At 41.1% G+C, this 23,521-nt stretch overlaps 3 protein-coding genes, 1 long non-coding RNA gene and 1 pseudogene across 8 annotated transcripts; 3 read left to right on the top strand and 2 right to left on the bottom strand.

Annotated features, from left to right (window-relative positions):
• The first annotated feature begins 308 nt into the window (after positions 1–308).
• LOC144461765 (histone H4-like) lies at positions 309–1,649 on the top strand. The gene has a single exon (XM_078165190.1). It carries the CDS (start codon positions 1,103–1,105, stop codon positions 1,595–1,597), a length of 495 nt encoding a protein of 164 aa, XP_078021316.1. The 5' UTR covers positions 309–1,102; the 3' UTR covers positions 1,598–1,649.
• Positions 1,650–2,865: 1,216 nt separating this feature from the next.
• LOC144461756 (histone H1 pseudogene) lies at positions 2,866–3,593 on the bottom strand (annotated as a pseudogene).
• A 3,637-nt stretch (positions 3,594–7,230) lies between these two features.
• LOC144461766 (uncharacterized) lies at positions 7,231–9,999 on the bottom strand. Of its 5 annotated transcripts, XR_013490396.1 has the most exons (5): positions 9,947–9,999; positions 9,193–9,322; positions 8,876–8,983; positions 7,510–7,563; positions 7,231–7,328 (listed from the first exon to the last, which is right to left on the bottom strand). It is a non-coding gene; the product is annotated as an uncharacterized LOC144461766 (long non-coding RNA). The 5 variants fall into 5 exon arrangements; XR_013490395.1 differs by having other exon boundaries at positions 8,876–9,322; XR_013490397.1 differs by having other exon boundaries at positions 7,514–7,563; positions 8,876–9,322.
• A 2,725-nt stretch (positions 10,000–12,724) lies between these two features.
• Positions 12,725–13,304, top strand: LOC144461754 (histone H2B 1/2-like). Its single transcript, XM_078165147.1, has one exon. The coding sequence runs from the start codon at positions 12,739–12,741 to the stop codon at positions 13,114–13,116; it is 378 nt and encodes a 125-aa protein (XP_078021273.1). The 5' UTR covers positions 12,725–12,738; the 3' UTR covers positions 13,117–13,304.
• Positions 13,305–22,990: 9,686 nt separating this feature from the next.
• On the top strand, positions 22,991–23,438 carry LOC144461796 (histone H4). The gene has a single exon (XM_078165392.1). The coding sequence runs from the start codon at positions 23,012–23,014 to the stop codon at positions 23,321–23,323; it is 312 nt and encodes a 103-aa protein (XP_078021518.1). The 5' UTR covers positions 22,991–23,011; the 3' UTR covers positions 23,324–23,438.
• Positions 23,439–23,521: the final 83 nt, after the last annotated feature.

The following is a 23,521-nucleotide window of genomic DNA, read 5'->3' as shown; positions in this document are numbered from 1 at the left end:
ACACATCTGGTCTTCCACAGTTTAAAACCTACAATGCTGATGATCAATTGAAACAGTTCTTTTTTCTTTGGAGGCATCGTGTCTTCCAGGAGACCGTACATGACACAATTATAGTTCAGATTAAAAACTAGGCCATGGCCCTGCAAGACAGACCAAACAGCCTGGCCCCCGTAACAGTCCATTAAGACATGTTGCTGCGTTTCATCTTTGTCACAATAAATCATGGAACATTGTTTGGTTGTATTATTAGCTGAATACTGAATACTTTCACGTTTTGTGAGCTCTCTAGTAGTGCCCCAGACCAAGTTTACACACTGTTTAGTTTTCTAAGAATGGTGGGGGAGGAGGAAAGATGTTTGCTAAAAATAGGAGTTTGGATAGGATATGCGTTTTAATAATGTTGATTCTTGATTTATAATTAGTGTTTTTATTTTGCCACTGTTTGACTTCTTCTTCTACTATAGTCAGTTTATCATTCCAGTTATGTTCACTGCAGTTATTGTTACAAACGTTTTACCAAGTGTTTTATTTGAATATTTAAATCAGGTTTTTTTCTTTCAGATCCAAACTCCCTCAGTCTTCATATGATTTAACTTGGCACCAGAGGCCAATTCGTACAAACTCAGATGGTTACATAATACATCCATTTACAACTGTTTAATTATGACCGTGACGTCATCCGCATATGTCATGGCTTTAACATTAAGATTGTTGTTAACATATTTGCCAGCTATTAGCGGATCAGAATTAAGAGACTTAATTAACGGGCTTATTGCCTGTCTACCAGATCTTTCCATGTGCTGTCGACGTGGGGTCGTTTGGGCATGAGTGAATATTTTCAAGGTGGTTGCGGAAGAGTTTGGCTTTGTCTTTGTCAGTGATGATTGTTCCAGATGATTTGAGTGGGGGGTGGTGTTGCTTTGTGGATCTCCATTGATGCTCTTGATTTTCTGCCAGAAGGTCCGGGGGTTTGTGTCATGGTCCAGTTTGTGGTAGAATGATTTCCAGGTTTTTTGTTTGTGGAGGGTGAGTTGTGATTTGATGGTGCTTTGGAGTCTGTTTATTTCTCTTTTGGTGTGGGGTGATCGATTGGGGCTGATAGATGACTCATCTATTCACAGTAGAATGGAGATTTCCTGCTTCTATTGTGAAGGCGGAGGGTTTTGTTAGGGGGAAAAAAACGGGTCTCCACCCAGCGGTGCTCAACTACGTCCGCAGAAAGCATTTATGTACTGATACTTTGTTGCCGAGTATCATCAGTCGGAACAAACTAGATTCGGACAAGATGAGTGGTCGCGGCAAGGGAGGCAAAGGACTCGGTAAAGGAGGCGCTAAACGTCACCGTAAAGTTCTCCGTGATAACATCCAGGGAATCACCAAACCCGCCATCCGCCGTCTGGCTCGCCGCGGCGGTGTGAAGCGTATCTCCGGTCTCATCTACGAGGAGACCCGCGGGGTGCTCAAGGTCTTCCTGGAGAACGTCATCCGTGACGCCGTCACCTACACCGAGCACGCCAAGAGGAAGACGGTCACCGCCATGGATGTGGTGTACGCTCTCAAGAGGCAGGGCCGCACCCTGTACGGCTTCGGAGGTTAAATCACTGCCTCAGCTCACCTCAACACAACGGCTCTTTTAAGAGCCACACACATCAACCGAAGAGCTCGTTTCTGTTCTTGTTTTTCATTATTTTGTATGATATTGTTGTTAACTACTAAGTAACCTTTACATGATTTACCCTATAATAGAATAACAATTACGTGAGTAGTATGACGATTGATCAAGATTAATTATGTAACATACTCTTGCGGGATTATGCATATTATTTTAAGGTGATACAATAAGTTTGCTACCGCGTCATTTATTTACAAGTGAAGCTTATGGATAGTGTCATAATATTTCGATGTTTATTATTTAAAATCGAGTCCGGATTGGGCGTAATTCAGCAGCAAAAATTTAAAGCAATTTAATAATACCCTGTCAGCATAATGTTTAGTACAGTTGTTGATTTGTTGTTGTTTTTTTTATTTGCTTGCTGCTGTTGGTAAAAACCTGAATGTCCTCAAAAATTGCAGACGCTTTGGCTTTTATGGAAAATGAATGACTGTTTCGCCTCATATAATTAAATCTTAAATTTACCTAATCTTAATCTTACCTAAATAAAATAAGCTTCCTCTGATATCTAATGCTCGACATAGACGTAGGCCCGCTTCATATCAGATCATATCTATTTCATGTGATTTTATTATAAACATATGACACTTTAATATGGTTCTTTAACATCGTTAATGATAGCATAATTTTGTCTAATCTGTGTCAACTTTTTGTATACAAGTCGGAAGTATACAGTACCAACGGGAGGAGAGAAATGAGATCATGGCTTACGGGATGTATTTCTTTATGTCTGAACTTTTAACGGTGGTTTTAAGCACAGGTACATTTGGAAGGTCCTCTACAGTAGAGTGAGGTGACAGAGCGCAGAAGGGTCTCCCACCTGATGTAAATGAGACTGTGCTGTTGCTCGCACAGGATTGGTCAGCTGATAAAGCTGAAGAACAACGCAGCGAGTGGTTGGAGAGAAACGTTGGTTACGTACTGTAACCCCAGATTCTGAGTATAGTATGAGTATAGCTCTCTAACATAGTTTATGTATGAAGAGAAATGATTTTAGTTTCTCTACCTCTACTCTCTCATCAGCTGTTATCATGTTAAGCAGTATTATCTACTTTGTTTAATGTAACCTTTGTGGCGATCTGGTGTATTCTAACTACCCTTCTAACTACCCTAAATGACGTACTGTCTGCAGATATTAATAATACAATAGAAAACAGTGCTCTTTAATGATGATGTGGGTGGCTCTTAAAAGAGCCGTTGTTGAGAGTGATGACAGCTCACTTCTTCTTGGGTGCTGCTTTCTTGGCAGGCTTCTTGGCGGCAGCTTTCTTAGGTGCCTTCTTGGACACCTTAGGTTTAGCGGGGGACTTAGCAGCCTTCTTTGCGGGCTTTGCAGGGCTCTTTGTGTTCTTGGTTGCTTTCTTGGCCGCTTTCTTGGCCGCTGCGGGTTTCGTGGGCTTCTTGGCGGCTTTCTTCGGGGAAGCTGCCTTCTTGGCTGCCGCAGTCTTCTTGGCCGCTGCAGGTTTCTTGGCTGCGGGCTTCTTGGCAGCTGCGGGCTTCTTGGCTTTAACAGCTTTCTTGGCCGCTGGCTTCTTGGCCTTGGGGGCGTCTGCCTTCTTGCTCATCTTGAAGGAGCCGGAGGCCCCGGTCCCCTTGACCTGAACCAGGGTCCCCTTCTCCACCAGCTTCTTGATGGCGGTCTTGACGCGGGCCTTGTTCTTGTCCACATCGTAGCCGCCGGCAGCCAGACCCTTCTTCAGGGCGGCCGTAGACACGCCGCCTCGCTCCTTGGATGCGGCCACAGCCTTAACGATCAGCTCGCTGACGCTGGGGCTGCTCTTCTTCGTTGCGGGAGACCTCTTCTTGGCTGGTTTAGCCGCTTTGGGCGGTGCAGCAGCAGCGGCGGCTGGAGCTGGAGCTGGAGCTACTTCTGCCATCTTCTATTACAGTTGTTGTATTCTCACTCAGGACAAGACGAGAGTGTGACTGGACTGTTGGAAAGCTCCGAGCAGGAGGCTGTCCTTAAACACATCATGAGAACCGTGGAGACTCAAGCCAGCCCGTGGCTCCTCCGTGCAGTGTGGATGCCGTGCAACTTGTGTTTTCTCTGGACTGCTAAAAGAGTCCAAACTAAATGTGTGAGAGGTGCTGAAGGCTGACAGTGAAGGGGCCGATAGCGGACTTGTGTCTCTTCATATTCAAGTCATGTAGAGCTCTGATGCTCTCTGCATTTTGTCTGTGGAGCCTCCAAACCTCACCTATTGCCGCCGTGGCCAGCGCTGCTCGGCGGCTTTTCCCACTCATTTCTCTCCTAAAATGATTTCAGATGCATCACAGCTCCATCAAAAGCCGTTTTCCAGCTGGCCCACATGTTTGTTCAGGGACTCCGTGTAAAAACAACCATGTGCTGTTGATGACTTTGGAATAAAGTCACGTTTTTGTGGTGGCAGCAAACACGCCGTTGATGGCCGAGGCTCATGGTGCAGTTTAGCCAGACTTCCCATCACAGCTGCTGCTGTGACTCCTTTAGATTGAAATAGTTCATAACTTTGTCCTATTAATGACCAAACACACTGACAAATACATGTCAGCTGTCTGTGGAAGCAGGAAGTGACTTTCAATGTTACACTGACACTGTTTCAGTTCCATCATGATCACATGAACATTATGGATGGACAGATCATTGTAGGCTAATAGTGCAGAGAGTTGTGATGGAGAAGAAGTTTCACCTCTTACCACTTTGAGAAACATTCTAGATCTAATTTATCAAGTGCACAAAACGTAAAGTTCACAGTATCAGATTATGTCCACTAGATGGTGACAACTATATATTTTAAATTGTTTACTTGAACATCAGACACAAACAAGACACAGAGGATTTAACTGGCCCACAGTTAACACTTTATGTTATGTATGTACAACACATTGTGAAACATACCAAGCCTTTAACATCATCCTTTTTCCTCCCAAATCACATTTCTTTTCACAAAAAACATTGAAGGTTTTTTTGCTAAACTCATTTTATTTTTCTTTATTACCATTTCCTTGTCAGTTAGTTAAAATTCACCTTCATTCAGTATAAACAGCTCATGTATTTATGTAAATGTATGATTAAACAACAAACAGTTCTATAAATATATTAGAAAGATAAAAGATATTATAAATAATAACAGACTAGCACATATATGTATGTATATGTGTGTGTGTGTGTGTGTGTGTATGTGTGTATGTGCTGCCACGATTCGTGCCTCTCCTGCATATAGATATATGTTGCTATGTGACTGTCTCTGTTGGACACATGAGGCAGACATGTCTTTCTCAGGATTTATTGCAGGACCTCTCATTAAAAGTTACAGGAACAGGTCGGTGTAGTCTGTAGAAAGCAGAACCTGTATGATGATCTTTAACAATACTGGTAATAAATATCATACAATGGCAATTTTACTACTGGTCATAATAATACAGTGGGGAAGATGTACAATAATAAAATAGGTAAACTGGTGCATATGGTGCAGAAATTAAATGGCACCTCAATAGATTTCTTTCTTTAACAGAAATAATAACCAGGGCATTAGTTCCTTTTGTAGCGGTGCACATGATATAAAATGCACTCCAACTCACATCAGCTGGTGATATATCTGGACCACCAAACACTTTCACTCGTAAATACTCCATTCATTGACCTGCATAATAACAGTGAGGGAAAATGCCCTTTGTGGTTTCTACCTAATTGAAATAGCAACTCATGCCTTAGTTTAATTTGACATGTGATTTTGCTTAAAGCATTATAAGAAAGCTCTAAATGGTCAAGCTCCGTCATATCTTAGAGAGCTCATAGTGCCATATTATCCCACCAGAACACTGCGCTCTGAGAACGCAGGGTTACTCGTGGTCCCTAAAGTCTCCAAAAGTAGATCAGGAGCCAGAGCCTTCAGCTATCAGGCTCCTCTCCTGTGGAATCATCTTCCTGTTATGGTCCGGGAGGCAGACACTGTCTCCACATTTAAGACTAGACTTAAGACTTTCCTCTTTAATAAAGCTTATAGTTAGGGCTGGCTCAGGCTTGCCCTGTACCAGCCCCTAGTTAGGCGGATTTAGGCCTAGTCTGCCGGAGGACCCCCCTATAATACACCGGGCACCTTCTCTCCTTCTCTCTCTCTCTCTCTCTCTCTCTCTCTCTCTCTCTCTCTCTCTCTCTCAATTTTCAATTTTCAATTTCAATAACCTTTATTGGCATGACTGTAGATTAACAATATTGCCAAAGACATTAAAAATTTACAAATAAAGTACAATAATAAAAGTAAGTCAGAAAACTATATATATATAAAAAAAAGATTAAATATATGATATATATAATACAAAATACACCAATCTACAATACAATACACCAATATATAATATAGAAAAAAAAATGAATAAAGAAAAATGTAGGTTGTGAGTTACAAGGACAGTAAATATAGACAGGTGTGTCAGGTGTTGTGATGGTTGTCCCTCAGGCTGTGGCATAACCTGACATATTTTGCTGCTGCTAAGCTGCTGAGTCTGTTCTCTCTCTCTCTCTCTCTCTCTCGTATTCTATTACTGCATCTTGCTAACTCGGCCATTCTGGATGTCACTAACTCGGCTTCTTCTCCGGAGCCTTTGTGCTCCACTGTCTCTCAGATTAACTCATATCACAGCGGTGCCTGGACAGCGTGACGTGTGTGGTTGTGCTGCTGCCGTGGTCCTGCCAGATAGGCGGTGGGCCGAAGCCGCCATTCCTTGTATTTAAACGATCCCTATCGGGGGAGGACCCAGGTTTTTGTTGACAACTTCTCAAGTTTTCAATAAATCAAAAGAAAATTGTTGCCACCGGTACTTCTTGCACATTTTTGTAGATCGGTAACTTTATCACGTTACCTTTTTTCCGGCAAACAGAGCAGACAGCTACATCTGGGGTCCGACATGCGTGACGTGATTGTTGTTATTATCCAATGGGACGCTTGGAAAAAAGAAAAAAACCCTTGGAAAAATGGCGCTGCATGTAGAGCCACCGAGAGCCACACATACATAGCCTATTAAGTCTCTTTTATGTCTTCAATACATAACGTGGTCTTTACATGTTACAGACTTTTTTAAAACAGTCTGTGTAGGTACCATGTATATTTTCTTTGCTAGCTTTATACAAAATAAACATATCTGATTTCACAAATTTGAGGTCTGTTATCTTGCTTGGGAACTTCACCTGTCATTTATCTGTCAAAATGATGAAACATCATAAAAACGACCCTCCTCCCGCCACTATATTAATCTTTGTTGCTATTTTTTTCATTTGTTTGCTAGCATTACATTAGCATAAGAAATGGAGTGCTGTATGCATATAATTCAGAAAGATGGACCAATCACTCCTTTTACAGACACAGGATGGCAAAAATTTATTAAATTAGTGTTTGAGTGGAAATATTTAGGGACTGAAGAGAGTCGTGTAGCTGAAGAGGCAGTGCAGAGATTTAACTTTAACAGCCAGTAACCTGCTGAATATGCTATACCAGCTAATACTGGCTATCACTGCTACATCCATTTTACTAATATAACAAAAATAAAACGAGCCCAGAAGAGAAGAGAAAAGGAAGCTTTAATTCAAAAGGAAAATGGAACAGAACGTTGGTATCAAACATGCAGTGTGAAACTGTAAATGTGGATCTTGGACTTCAAATCTGAATCTTAAATGCAGAATCTGTGAACAAAGAAAAGAAATTAGGAGCTACAATGACATCCTCTCACACGATCAGGTTCTGACAACTCAAGTTTATTGTCCGTAATTCACTGTTCAGACATAAGCTTTGTATTTGACTCTACTCAAATGAGCAAAACCCTAGTCAAAATCTATTCGATAAATCAGATCACTGCATTCTCACCCACTTGATTCCATCACAGGAGGGAGTCATTTGCCCATCTAGCTGCAGTGAACACTGTTGAGATGAAGAAAAGTGCTAACTTAAATTAAGCCCCTCACTCATTCACATTACTTCTGAAGTCCAATAAAGTGCTCAGTAACATTCACAAACTACATTAATTAAAAACAGCAAGGGGAAAACACGCAGTTGTTATTTCCATTTAATCTCAGATAAGATGACCAGATATCTGAAATGAAAAGCAGGGACATTTCAAGTTCAGAGTACAGAAGTCATTAAATATTATTATGAAATAAATATATATATGTATTTTCATGTATTTTGACAACTTTCAAAGAATGCAATGGACCACCGTGTCATTGTGGTCTACAGGCGTAAATGTTTTGTTTTTTATTGTCATTAAAAGGACATTTCTTTTCCCCCTGCTTCCTTTCACTCTTCTATCAGTAATCTTCCTCTCCTAAAACAGAGCCACATCATAATATATTGTAATAGCTATCACATGGTAATGTTCACTATAATACAGCCACACCAACAACAGTATATGTTACTATCAGTGAAATAAGTCTTCAGTCCGCTCCAACTCTGACTTATTTCTTCTTTTGCCCTCATAAAATAGCTTCTGTCTTCTGTCTGTGGAGTAAATGAGTAAAAATATGAACAGCGCCACTCTGCCAATGCAACCCACATAGCGGTCACAGGTAGTACTGCATCAGTCTGTGCGCAACCAGAATCAGAGCTGTGGCGTCTTCACTTGTGTTTTTTTAATCCACAGTTGAAATTGGGGACATTTCCGGGGACAGCTCTAGCTTGGGACAGGTCAGCCAAACTGGGGATGTCTGGTCACCCTAATCTCAGATGATCTACTGAAATAACACAAAAGTAAAATCCCAACATTTTTATACAACTGCTATTTTCCCCTCAAGTGAGATAGGACAGAATAGTATGGGACCTATTTAAAAAAATATGCAAGCATTAGTACTCCCTATTTCGGACACACAAGTACTAAGCCAACTATTAAAGCAACAGTATGTAACTTTGGCTGCGACACGCGGCTTCGAAAACTGAAACTTAACCATGCACGTTTTTGCATAAACGTGCATTTATGCTGCAGCTGCAGCAGTGGGTAGTTGGGGACAGCTCTGCTAAATAAAAGGCTGCAGACAGACAGAGCAGTGGTAGGACATCAGAGGGAAAACCAGAGGACATTTTATCCATAAAATATGACCTGGTTTTACTAAAACTGCTGTTTTGTGCGACATACTAATGTGCATAATTTAGTTTTTTGAAGCCACGGGTCATGGTCAAAGCTACAGAGTGTTGCTTTAACAAGCAGTACATATATGAATAAAGATGTGTCTTCAAATACAATAATTGTGATGTCACGACCCAGTGATGTAGGGGAATAAGAATGGTGCACAGCCTCAAACCAAGGTGAAGCCTGAATCTGTGGATGCCTTCTGTTTGTCTTTTAGTGCTAGAAGTAGCAACAGAGACAGAGGATGGTGAGGAAACTCCGGCAAAGACACGGGCTCTAAGATCACACACAAGTGACTTCCACACGTCTGAGAGAGCACCACACTTGCTCCCAATACAGTGTTTGATTTGCAAACATGAAAAATACAGATATGAAGCACACAGCCCGAAGAGAATAAAAGAAAAACTTTCTCGGTGTGAAACACTCACTGCAGGGAAGCTACTTCTTGCTGCTGAAGAAAGACAGGATGAGAGTCTGTTTCTACACATTCGTGACAGGGACCTAGTGGCTAGTGAGGCACGATATCACTTTTCCTGTTTCAGAGACTACACACGGTACCTGTCAAAAAAGAAAAGTGAGAACACAGAAAGTGTGTGTGATGACTCCTGCAGGAGGGGAAAAATGATGTAGCTTTCTATATAATGTATATGTTATGTTTTGTTTCTTTGTTACAAACTCTCTAATGCTACACATGTGATTTACAATCAGTTCAATCACTTTCCAAAAACCTTACTTATTTTCGTTTAGCTGTTAGCTCTCTTCTGCTGTTTCCATGGAGGTTATGTGAGGAAACAATGATTAATTGACAACATTGTTTACACATCATCATCGCGTGTTTGCTTGGTTTATGAGACTCAGTGATGTTGGTCAGCAGATACTCTAATAAACGTGCAACAGCCCCGGTTATTTCTACCACAAGGACTTAAGAGACCTAACGTAACCCAATGAGAAATAGGATGCAAGCCACTTCAGCTTCACTTTACCCATAAAGTGCGTGAAGCTGCTAGTGAGCGCTTTTTGCTAAAGCTAACGCTAACGTTACTTTACACTTGCAAAACGTCACCATATGTTTGAACTCAATACTGTACAAAACACAAGTTGCAAGTCATGCATTTGAACTCAGTACTGTACAAGACAATCAAGTTGCAAACATGTTTTTAATAATATAACAACGTTACTTACTTGTCTCTGTCGTGTCCATCTGCCGATTCCTCCGTTGAACAGCTGTGCTCAGTGTAGCTAAATCCGAAAGGCTAACGACGGCCCTCCCTCTTAATCTTAGCTTTCTATTGGTCAAACTGTTATAGTAGACTGCAGCGTTTGCCTGAATATTAAACAAACTTTAAATTATAATTGTGGAAAAATGTGCAAGAATATAGAGTGGCAACAACCTGAATCTGATGAAGAATAAAATAATCTTCACAATTTTACAAATCCAGGTTGTCCCTGCACGGGGATCATTACTTTGTAAAACTAATGCAGATACGCGGCTTCAGCCCACCGCCTAAGATGCCTCCTGCTGCTGCTGCCATCATTAGTCATTAGTCATACTTCTACTGTTATTATACACATATGACTATTGTCACACATGTATACTGCCAGATATTAATACATACTTTCAACATATTGTACCACAGTAGCCAGAACTATAACTATAATATTATTATTTTCATTAATGTTGTTGTAAGATACTGTCATTACCGTCTGTCCTGCATCTCTCTCTCTCTCTCTCTCTCTCTCTCTCTCTCTCTCTCTCTGTCTCTTTGTGTCATATGGATTACAGTTAATTTATTATGCTGATCTGTTCTGTACGACATCTATTGCACGTCTGTCCGTCCTGGAAGAGGGATCCCTCCTCAGTTGCTCTTCCTGAGGTTTCTACCGTTTTTTTTCCCCGTTAAAGGGGTTTTTTTGGGGAGTTTTTCCTGATCAGCTGTGAGGGTCATAAGGACAGAGGGATGTCGTATGCTGTAAAGCCCTGTGAGGCAAATTGTGATTTGTGATATTGGGTTTTATAAACTTGATTGATTGATTGATTGATTGATTGATTGATTGATTGATTGATTGAATTGAAGAAAGTAAAAGCATGTAAGCACAGGGCAGAAGAGCCACCCTGCTCCTCTTTACACTTAGATTGACACAAATTACCAATGAATGTTGGCTGTCCTGTCAATGCATATCTTTGCATATCACTGTGGTGGATGTGAGAAATCACTTGTAAGTGAAATAAGATGATACTTTTTGACATGTGTTCAATAATAATAATAATAATAATAATAAGTTACAGGCTCAAATGTTTCCTGGATTGCATCATGTGTTGTATTCAGTAACACCAACACAGTGTGACCTGGGTACACAGATGTTTTAATTTTGTCTTAAAATGTAGAAGAATTAGAATTTAAAATAATGTTGATTGTGGACATAAAACAAGATGATGGATTTTTTTGACTTCTCATTTTAACCTGTATGAGCAGGCATTTGGAGCTCAACTAAATCCTCATAAAACAGGAGGTATTTGGATCTGAGTGGACATTACATTGACCAAGGTTTTTAAAATTACAATGTTTAGTTTGACTGTACGTCACAAAGAATATGGGACAATAAACTAAAACAAGTGTTTAAAAACCAAGAAAACAAAAATACGCATTAAAGCTGCAAACAGTGATGATCAGGCCATCTGGGGGCACTGGCGGGACGCCGGCTGATGCAACCTTCATTTTTGTTGGCCAGCATGGAGGAGTGATATGGTATGTCCTTTTTGTGGGGGCTGAAATTACCTATTTCACATTTTATTCTACTTCTGTGTCCGCTGTAAGGTGCTCGAGAACACACTTGTACAACACAATTGTATGTAATGTAGCTGTATATCAATTGCAGACCACACTGGGGAAATTTCATGTAAATCCAAATGTAAGTGTCCTACAACTATTGCTTCCTGTTGCCAGTAGGTGGCGCAAACACCATAGCAGTAGTGATGGTGAAAGCGAAGCTTCATGAAGCACTGAACCACTTTGATTCAACTGCTTCATCAATCACACACTGCTTCATCAATCACACACTGCTTCGAAGCATTTCATACAGTCAGAAGAGTGACATCTGCTGGCTGTACCTCAGAACTGCATCTAAGTGGAGGACCTGAACAAGCCTCAGGACTGCCTGTCACATGGTGTGTATAGAGGCAGCGGGACAAAGGAATGTGCTTGTACTGCTTTGTATAATACCCAAGTATCACGTGATATAGAAGTGAATGCTGGTGCTTCTGCAACTTTGCCATTATGGTAATATAAATGAGGTGTACCAGTAAACCAGGGAGTGTTTAAAGATTTTTATTTTAAACAGTTTACGAAACTGGATAATATGAACAAAAGCTTATTCACTTTATATTCAAGGACTCATGTGAAAGGGAAAAATGCACATAAATCCACTCTAAGAACTTATAACACAGTCCTGGTGAAGGTCCACACAACTGTCCATACACACACTACTACTGGTCTGTCTCATTTGTACAATTTGTACAGACATATATATTGTGATGGTGATGATGTTATTGAATGAATTAACTCATTCATAAAGCACTTTCATGCACAGAATGCAGCGCAAAGTGCTTTACAATCAGAGAGACAAACAGCAAGGAGATAAAACCATACGATTATACAACACTCGCTCAAGGACAAATTAGAAGAATAAATTCATTGATTAATGAATCACTCAATCAATGAATCAAGAAAAATAAATGAATACAAATTAAAATCATATCTAACCCCCTAACAGATAACTGATAGTTCTGATCCTTGAACCAGCCCAGCAGCAGAAACATGAGTCACATCCGGGGAAAGTTTCTACACTGCATGAGGCTCTGAATATCAGCCAGTGGCAGAGTTGCGACAGCACACTGTATTTGCATACGGTTTCATGTATATAGCAGCGCTCCGACCCGTCAGCACATACTCTTCGGTTAACACCAGAGCTACAACATGCCTGAAACTGCAGTCAAAGCGGCCAAGAAGGGCTCAAAGAAAGGCGCCACAAAGAACGTCAGCAAGAGCGGCAGTAAGAAGAGGAGGACCAAGAGAAGGGAGAGCTACGCCATCTACGTGTACAAGGTGCTGAAGCAGGTCCACCCCGACACCGGCATCTCCTCCAAGGCCATGGGCATCATGAACTCGTTTGTCAGCGACATCTTTGAGCGCATCGCCGGTGAGGCCTCCCGTCTGGCTCACTACAACAAGCGCTCCACCATCACTTCCAGGGAGATCCAGACCGCCGTCCGCTTGCTGCTGCCCGGTGAGCTGGCCAAGCACGCCGTGTCTGAGGGCACCAAGGCCGTCACCAAGTACACCAGCTCCAAGTAGACACTGCTGCTGCCTCCACTACTCAACCAACGGCTCTTTTAAGAGCCACCCACTGTATCTTTAAGAGTCAAGTTTTGTCGTTTATTAATTCAATTATTAATAAATGTTGGGTGTGATCTGTACTGCATTTCTTACATTTCACTGTGGCAATAAGAAATAAGATTAAACTTTCTGACGTGTTCAACAAATAGCGATTGCTTCCTGATACCATTAGGTGGCGCAAACACCATAGCAGTAGTGATGGTGAAATCGAAGCTTCATGAAGCAGTGAACCACTTTGACACAACTGCTTCATGAATGACACACTGCTTCGAAGCATGTCATACAGTCAGTGACATCTGCTGGCTGTACCTCAGAACTGCATCTATAGAGGGAGTGGGGAAATGGAATGTGCTTGTACTACTTTTGTATAATACTCTTGTGGTAATATAAATGAGATGTACGAGTAAACCAGGGAGCGTTTTTGTTTAAAAAAAAAAAAAAAAGCATTTTGACAGTGCGTGGTTTCAGTCTGCCCCATTGTGGCTGACTACCTCTCCAGCTTTGGATAAGACCCACTCACATGGCACAGATGTTGGTGGCATGTGGAGATACTTTTTGGCCGTCTTGATAAGGTTTGGGTATATTATTCCACGTGATGCCCAGTAAGTAAGCAGGTCTTCTCCTCTGGAGAGGTAGAGCTCAGACAAATATCTTTGAAACTCCACTGAAGCATGTGTTGTTGCACTTTAAAATTGTTTTGCTTTACCCAAACAAAAAGAAAAGGGAAATTAGTCATTTTTCATAATCACAAAACGATGCATACAGTAATATCCAACTCTGCTGTCCAAAAGATCCCACAAGCTGTCTTCTGCTGAAGGCCCATGTTCTTCCTTGGCAGCTGACTGATGGAGTTGATAACATTTTTAGAGAGGTATGGAAAACACAATAATAATAATATGGAATGATAAATGATACACTGCCTGTGATGTTGACGGTATTCCCCTCTCAGCCCTCATGGCTCAAGCGCATTCTGCGGTCAATTTTTACATGGCCTCTTGTGCATATGTTTCATTGACAAAAGCTAATGTTTTAAATTGTGGATCCAAAATGGTGACCAGGCCAGGGGCCTGTATCACGAAGCGAGATCAACCTTTCCTGGGTTACCCAGACCTATCCTGGGTTGACTAACCCTAACAATGGCAATCAGGATAATCGGTATCACGACGCCGGATATCAACTCGGTAACTCAACCCAGTGTTGCTTTATCAAGAGCTGTGAACGCACACGCAGCGGACAAATCACAATCATGAGAGAAACGCAGCGTCACTGAGCGTCACTGAGCGTCACTGAGCGTCCTCACAGAGCGCCGTATGTGAGGGAGAAAAAAGTATTTCTCGTGAGGATCAGAGATTAATTCTACTAAAATATGAGGAGGAGAAAAGCAACATTACAGAAAAGGCCAACACCGTGGCAGCTGCAGGAGGAGGAAACATGCGTGGCAACGCATAACGGGATGAATAATGTTTTTTTAGTTTTGATTATTTGCACATAATGTTAAAAACAGACAGTATAAAATTTACAAGATTAAAAAAAGAAAAGTGCCGGAGAGGTTAGAAGCCACTAAAAGCTTATCAAAGAAATTCCCCTGTCAAAACATCAATGAAATCACATGATAGAGAAGAAAAAAAAAACGAGTCAGGAAAGAAGAAACAGGAGGAGAGAGGGAAAAATCAAGATAAAGCAAGGTAGCAAATAAAATTATGTGTAGGTTAAATTACTCATCACTGGTTCAAGTAGCTACAGTACCTGTACCTGTACATCTGACACTGATCACACCCTTGAATCCCATGAAATCAATGCTGCGCAGATGAATTGCGTGTATTACAATTATCGTCTAACATCATTGTGTCTGATAAATTGGTCTTCTTTGTCATAACGTTATATATGCTACAATAAAGCTTAAAGCTGACGCCACAATTAAATCATATCAACACCAAATTGATAGTCTGAATAAAATCATCCTGATATTGAGCTGTGTTAGAAATTAACAGCTGCGCAAAAATATACCTAGTGTCCCTCTTTAAAAAACAAAAAGGAAAATCCCTCAAACACCATGAAGTATAGACATAGGCTATAGGCTACTTTCCACATTTCCAGCAGCAAAGCTGTCAATTAGGCCCATTATCTTCATTTCCTCCAACAAAACAAAATGTTGGCACTAATATATTTAGTGTCCGCAAATGATCAGTTTCTTTCTTATGAAGGGGTGGGATGACATTACGGCTTCTTTCCACTCCTTTTTGAACAATCTTTTCATTGTCTGTTGTTGTTGCTTTCTTTTCTTTTTTAATGTTCAAAATAAACTTTCAAATCAAAATCAATCAAATGAATTAAACTTCCCGTCATGACTGGGCTGCATTTCTGTCAGCGGAGTCATTTTTTTCAGAACAGCTGATTGGCCAGTGGGTGGTGCTTTTTATAGGATCAGATTCAACCCTGAACTTACCCTGCTCCAGAGCAGGATAGCCGTTCAGAGTAAGTTACCATGGTGATCTACCCCGATAAGGACTGAACCAGCTTCGTGAGACCGAAAACCCAGGGTTAACCCTGAAGTTACCTCGCTGAGACATTAATCCTGCTTTGTGATACAGGCCCCAGGACTCCTTCAACCATGCATCGTTTGACCAGCTCATGCTGCAGTTGTTTTATAAGATAAACTGCTGAAGCCTTTTCAGCCAGTTTGTGCTGTACCATTCTCAAGAGTGGAATAACTTTCGAGGCAGAAACATGCTTTTCGGCTGACATCTCTGTGGAGGCTAGATGGAAGGGTGCAAGAATGTCTAAACACTCACTGACTGTCTCGTATTCTGCAAATGTGAGAGGAGGAATGTCTGTGGTGAGGTTTGCCACTGCTGCACCAACTGGTTCTCGTTGTTCATACAGTCTTTGTAACATCAAGTATGTGGAGTTCCATCTGGTTTCAACTTCTTGAACTTCTTTATCTGCAGCTCCATGGCATCCCTCAAATGTTCTGCTGTGTGGGACTGTATGAAATGTCCTACACCAAGCAAAACACTTGACCCCAAGATGGGCATCCATGTTCATGGAGGTCCACATGTCTGCAGTTAAGCTTACAGATGTGCTTTCTCCAGTTCCTGCTTTGCCTTCTCTTCAGCCTCTTATACCGTTTCTCCACCACAGCTTGTAAGGCCTGGTGAGTAGGCAAGATGTAGGTTGGGTCCAGCTTCTGTACGAGTGCCCTGAAGCCTTTGTCCTCCACCACTTTAAATGGTTGAGTGTCAAGCACAGCCATGTCAACCAGTGCCTTGTCCAACTCAGCTTGCCGACCTTACAATGAAAGTATGCAAACATTATTATTTAAAAGTATACATTTCAGTTGTTTTTCAGTTTTACAGCGATATGTTGACATACATATAGCTATTCACAGTTTGAGCAGTGAATCAGAACCCTTTTTAAAGCCTTGACATATTGAAATGCCCAAGCCCTTCGAAATTCCCGCAGAGCAGGGCAACACGCGATATAACGTAACAAGGCCTTGCCCACAATAGTCACGTGATTGTGGACGTGCCGAATCAGGGATCGATACACTGTCTCGGAACACTTCGCCTCTTGTTCTGATGTCAGCCAGTGGAGGAGTTTGATCCAGTACCTTCTTCACAATAAGATTGAAACTGTGGGCTAAACATGGCACATTTCTGACAGCCAACAGTTTGGCACAAAGGATCATATTGGATGCATTGTCTGTGATTAAACAGTGCACTTTCTCTCTCTCAAGCTCCACTGATTTATCTGCAGCTCCATGGCATGTTTTCCTCTTCAAATATGTCACTAATGTACAATAAGAACAGTAGGGGGCTGAGGGCTGAGCCCTGTGGAACACCGGCTTCTGGGCTAAATCTGTTGGACATTGTGGCTCCCACTCTTACTCAGATCTCTCTGTCCTTTAAAAAACTGTTTAAAAGCACCACCATCTGCTGTGGGAGTTTAAGGTTATGGTCCAGCAGCCTGTATATGAGTCCTTCATGCCACATTTTATCAAATGCTTTTTCAATGTCAAAAAAGACTCCAATTGTTACCATTTTAATGTTAAAACACCTTTGGACATCTTCTACCTTCCAGAATACTGCCTGGTGGACCCCCAAAACTCCCAGAGCATCAAAATGTTTTTGAAGCCTGTCAGCCAGCACTCTCTCCAGTAGTTTGCCCACAGTGCTCAGGAGGCTAATCGGTCTGTAGTTGGCTGCCAGGTGAGGGTCTTTGTTTGGTTTGGGGATCATTAATACCAGAGCTGATTTCCAGGGCTTTGGGAAGTAACCGGCATGGAGGCAGAGAGTAAAGAGGTCTGGTTCACAACGTCCCACCTTCAGTTTTTGCTTCGGTTCAAACTAGACTCTGACGAAATGAGTGGTCGCGGCAAGGGAGGAAAATAGTTGAGTCACCTGAACCCGTCAGTGCCCGCGAGGGCAGAGAGCCCAATGGCTCCCCTCAGCAACACGCCCAGGTACTCTGACAAGTTTGGCCAGAACTGGGTGCGGCTGAAGTACACAGGTGAGAGCGACCTTCCCACCAGAGACTATGTCAGTCAGAGCCTTTTGTTTGATTCATGCTGGATCAATGCCACAGACATTTACTCTTTCATTGCTCTACCAAATAGAAGAGACTTTGAACTGTGTTTCTTCCATGAGGCTCCTTTAAGGCGCTTCCTGGAAATTCAAGCAGCTAAACATGCTGAGGAAAAATGGAGAGATTGGACTATTGAATCATCCATACAAACTGATGTCATCACTCTGGTAGTCAAATTCTGGACCGGCAGAATATCCGACCATGACATTAATCTATATTTACAAAGATACTGTACTATTCTACATTGCACTAAACCACTGGATAAATTTGGCATCTGGTACAGAGTCAGAAAGTACAAGGTCAAGATGCACAAAGACAGAACCGGTCAAAATATTGCAATACCAAGTTCCATCTCTCTGGGACCGTACAACGGTCGCATCATATACCCCGGACAGTCATCCAGCTGCTTCATATGCAACAGTACCGACCATCAGGCTAAACAATGTCACACTGTCAAATGCTGGAAGTGCGGCGGTTTGGGTCACAAGGCCAAAGACTGTTCAGCAGAAGGCTTGTGCAGCTTGTGTGGAGGAACAGGTCACACCTTCTTCGCCTGCCCTGACTCCTATGCAAACAAAGCAAGAGCACAGCAGCAGCCGGGTCTGCCGCCGACGCACCAGCGGCCGCCCAGTCGGTCGTCGGATGAGCAGCCCGACACTCCATCTGTCCAGCTGCCGCAGCCCAGCAGTCACCCTGCCTATCAGCAGCAGCCCTCCAAAGAGTTCACCTTTGAGCATCGTAAGCGGCAGCCCCGCCCTCAGCAGCAGCGTGACACTCCACCCGTGCAGCAGCTGCAACAGCAGCAGCAGCTTCCTGTAGCGGAGCTACAGCCACCAGCCCCTCCTGACGACATTTCCTCTTTGTCAGGTGAGGGCAATTTAGTTATTGACAGTGAAGAAGAGGGTGATAACAGTGATGTAGAGAGTGTTGATGAATATGATGATCAAAGATATGAAAGTGCCAGCGAGAGCCCCAGCTCTGAGTTCAGTAGTGAGATGTTGACAGCTGGCCAGCAGCACCCCCCTCCCTTCTCCCCCTGATGCAGAGTCTGCTTCATCTGAGAGTAGCTCCTTCTCCCCCACACCTGAGTTTCCTGCTCCGAGCAGTAATAATTCAAACAGTGAGGTCCTGACTGAGTTAGTTGGAAAGAAAAGGCCAGCTCACTTTACCTCCCATAAAAAGGAGAAACGGCTGGATGACAAGCCTACACCTTAAGACTGACATAAACTACCATGGGTTTTCTTAAAGTTGCCACCTGGAACGCTCGTGGTATTCAGTCTATATCATTAAGAAAAGAAAAAAATGAATATCTTCTTAATACTGACTTTGATATCTTATGTACTCAAGAACTGAGACTGACTACGAACAATGATGTTGAAAATGTTAATAAACTGTGGCAAAAAGGGAAATGTGTAATATCTATAGATGAAAGTAAAGCTGATGGTGTTGGTATATTTTTCAGATATCATGATGTTAACATAATCAGAAGAAGAGATATTATTCCAGGAAGACTTCTGATGCTAGATTGTTATTATCAAGGTGAAAAATATCGCATTATTAACCTGTACACTGCACCAGATGCTCGTAAGAAGGTCCAGTTATTTAAAAGACTTCGAGAATTGTTACTGGTTGGATATAAAATTATTTTATGTGGTGATTTTAATACAGTAACAGATGAAAATGACAGGTGCAGCACAATAGCATTTAAACTGAGCCCAGAAGGTAAACTCTTAAAAGAAATCTGTAATGAAGCTAAATTAACAGATGTATGTAGAGCTGTTCATCCTTCTGGTCTTCTTTTTACAAGGTTTGACAGTAAAACCAAAACTCGTATCGATAGAATTTATGTGTCTTCACATTTTAATGTATCTCATTATTCTGCTGTTTTCAGTGACTTCTCTGATCACTTCTTAGTGAAAACATTTCTGTCATGTGGAACCCCCACTAACAGAGGTTTCTGGAAACTTAACACCCAGTGTTTAAAGCATATAGATTTATTAATAGAACTGAAACAAGAAATCCATAAAATAATACAGCTAAAAAGTCTATCCAAATCTGATATTAAATTGTGGGAAATATTAAAACATAGAATAAAAGACTTCTTTAAATATAAATGTAGAGAAATAAATGTAGTTAGAAATATAAATTATGATACATTAATGAAGACATATATTAATCTTAAACAGAAGAAGGAACGATCTATTGCAGAGGAAGAAACTATGTCAGATAGTAAATTCCAACTAGATAAATATAACAATGAACTGTTGTTTGGTATCTATAATCAGTCAGAATTTGAGGGCAGTGGAAATTTAATTCATGCAATTAAATCAAGACACAAACAAATCCAAAATAAATTTATTAAATCTATTAAAAATAATTTAGGTGATACTGTCCATGGTGAAAAGCAGAAAAGAGAAGTGATCAGAGACCTTTGTGCTGACGCATATAAAAAAATAGAAGTAGACACTGACTGTGTAAATATTTTGTTAAAACATGTCCCTTTATACAGCTCTCTGACCTTCACTGAACTAACTGGTAATATTTGAAAAGATGAAGTGGTGAATGCTATTCAACAACTGAACTCTGGTAAAAGTCCTGGTCCAGATGGACTGCCCACTGAGTTTTATCAGTTATATATCGATGATGTAATTAACCTCCTTACTGCGATGTTTAACGAAGGTTTAAACAGCGGCTGTATGGGGGACTCATTTTATCAAGGAGTTTTATGTTTGTTGTATAAAAAAGGTGATGACACTGACATAGATAACTACAGACATATAACTATTATGAATACAGATTATAAGATACTTGCTAAAATAATTATGAATAGATTACATGATATATTAGATAAAATTATAGATAAGGAACAAACCTGTGCAATTAAAGGGAGATTAATGTGGGATAACCTGAGCATCCTTAGAGAAACTGTGTACAAACCAGACAAAGGATTCTTTATCATTGGGCTGGATCAAAAGAAAGCCTTTGATTACATTTCCAGAGATTATCTCTGGGCTGTTATGAAGGCTTATGGTTTCCCTGGTGACTTTATTCATTTAGTTAAGTGTCTGTATGTGAAGTCAAGTGTCTGTGTTAATGTAAATGGTGTTTTATCTGAGCCCTTTGAGGTCGAGAGAGGGGTCAAACAGGGCTGCCCGCTTAGTGCTGCTTTGTACATTTTGGCTATAAGCCCTTTAATCAAAATAATCAACTCTGAAAGTTTGATCTCTGGTATATGTGTGGGTCACATGCCCAAGTTTACAACAATTGCTTACGCTGATGATGTCACTGTTATTATAAAGAACCAATTGGAAATGGATGTTCTAACAAATCATTTAAATCTGTATGAACTAGCATCTGGTGCTAAGTTGAACCATAGTAAAACAGAGGGAGTTTGGATCGGAGACGAGAGGGACAAACCTAACATTAATGTTCAAATTAATCATGAAATAAAAATTTTGGGTGTAACATTCTGTAGTAATGATTGTAGTGAAAGAAACTGGGAGCAAAAATTGACTGACACCAAAGAAGAAGAAAAAAAATGGGAAAACAAAGGTACCAGTTATAAAACCAGAATCAACATCATTAAAACTTTCATCCTGTCCAAACTCCTCTTTCTGGCTAACATCTTTCCTCCATCAGAGAAAATGATTATGAAATTAAATAAACAGTGTGTTAATCTAGTGTGGGGTACAACCAGAGAGGTCACTAAAAGAGAAATAATGTTTAAAGGTAAGGAATATGGGGGTTTGGGGCCTGTGGATCTGGGCATTAAATTAAAGGTCGCTTTTGTTAGAAATGTGTCTGCTGCACTCCTCAGAAATGCTCTCTGGATAGGGAACAGATCACTGTGGAGAAAAAGGAGAGGGAGAGACCGAACTGGCCCATATTATAAATTATTATATGCTGATTATCTAATGGAACACCAACATTTAAATATTGATTGGAGTAGTTCATCCAGCAAACATATTTTTAATACAATTAATAATTATAAATATGGAGGCCTTATAAAATATAAATACATATCTGATAATTATAGCAATGAAGTGATAAATATATTAAAAAATAAATCCATGTCAGAGAGCATTAGAGACAACAGATGGCTGACATCAGTGGGCAGACTCCCAGTGAGAGCAGTTGTTTCATGGAGTTGTTACGTTACCACCAAAATATGTCCAATGATCAACTGCTCCGAGCCTGAAACTCAATAACATCTGCTAATGAACTGTTACAGAGCACAAGAGGTGTGGAGCATTTTAAAAGGCCTGGGTGTCAATTTTAAAATATGCTACAAATCTGTTATGTATGGACTTTTGGATGAGAAGATGCCCCCGAAACACAAAGAGCTGTTTCAAATGATCATCAGTGTAGTTTGTGTTAAAATATGGAAAACAAGATGTGCCATGACTCTACATCAGACTGTCATAGACAGCAACATGGTCGTGAGGCAGGTACTCACAGACCTCCGGAGGAGGAAAACAATGGACAAATCTAAGTGCCTCCCCTGGCACATCTTGGATCTGTAACTCTGACTAAAGGACACTTCCCATCCTTTTGGTTGTATTGCTGTCATGTATTGCGTTATCTAATTTGTATGCTGATAAATTCCGTCTGTACTTGTATTTGAAATTAAATAAAGTTTATAAATAAAAAAAAAAAAAGTAAAGAGGTCTGCAAGTTTAGCCAGGAATTCTATTGATGATTCTTTGATGAGTCGATTGTCCATTCCATCTTTAAGGGGTTTAACTTTTTAAGTTTTTTAAAATGTTGTTGAAGCTCTGTTATTGAGACAGCTTTTATTAGAGGGTTGTTGGTGTCTATGTTTGTTGTTGGCAGATGGGTAGGCAGAAAAACCTGTCGCTCTACAAATTCCTTTCACTCTGGATCAAATAGAGGGTCATCTGAACATCAATGGACATTTTGCAGGTGCTCTTTAAAAACATTAGCCTTTTCTTAGTCTTCCTCTATCATCTGGCCGTTATGCCTTAATACTGAAATTTGTGAATTATTTTCCTTTCCATTTAGTTGATGGATTTTCTGCCTGGATTCGGGTCGTTATTTAGATCATGTTATTTCTCGCTCCCTTCTGATTTGTGTTTGTATTTGGTGGATTGGAAATACAGCGGTCTGTCGCTTTAAAAACAGAGGGATGGGAAACTCTTCTAGCTGCCCTGTCTTCAACTACGTCCGCAGAATGGCTGTATATACTTAAGTTCTCTGAGCAAGAGATATCAGTTTTTCTTCGGAACAAAGGGGATTCGGAAAAAAAAAAATGAGTGGTCGCGGTAAGGGAGGCAAAGGACTCGGTAAAGGAGGCGCTAAGCGTCACCGTAAAGTTCTCCGTGATAACATCCAGGGAATCACCAAACCCGCCATCCGCCGTCTGGCTCGCCGCGGCGGTGTGAAGCGTATCTCCGGTCTCATCTACGAGGAGACCCGCGGGGTGCTCAAGGTCTTCCTGGAGAACGTCATCCGTGACGCCGTCACCTACACCGAGCACGCCAAGAGGAAGACGGTCACCGCCATGGATGTGGTGTACGCTCTCAAGAGGCAGGGCCGCACCCTGTACGGCTTCGGAGGTTAAATCACTGCCTCAGCTCACCTCAACACAACGGCTCTTTTAAGAGCCACACACATCAACCAAAGAGCTCGTTTCTGACAATGTTTATTATTATACATAATTGTAAAGATTGTGAAGTGTTACACATGGTCGAATTAATGTATAATACAAATACATTAAACTGTACATGCTTATGAGGCCACGTGTTGGATGAATGAAGGA

The sequence above is a fragment of the Epinephelus lanceolatus genome, chromosome 23, assembly GCF_041903045.1.
Source record: "Epinephelus lanceolatus isolate andai-2023 chromosome 23, ASM4190304v1, whole genome shotgun sequence".
NCBI classification, from domain to species: domain Eukaryota; kingdom Metazoa; phylum Chordata; class Actinopteri; order Perciformes; family Serranidae; genus Epinephelus; species Epinephelus lanceolatus.
Note: the sequence above shows the minus strand (reverse complement) of the source record. Positions and strands in the feature narration are given on the sequence as shown.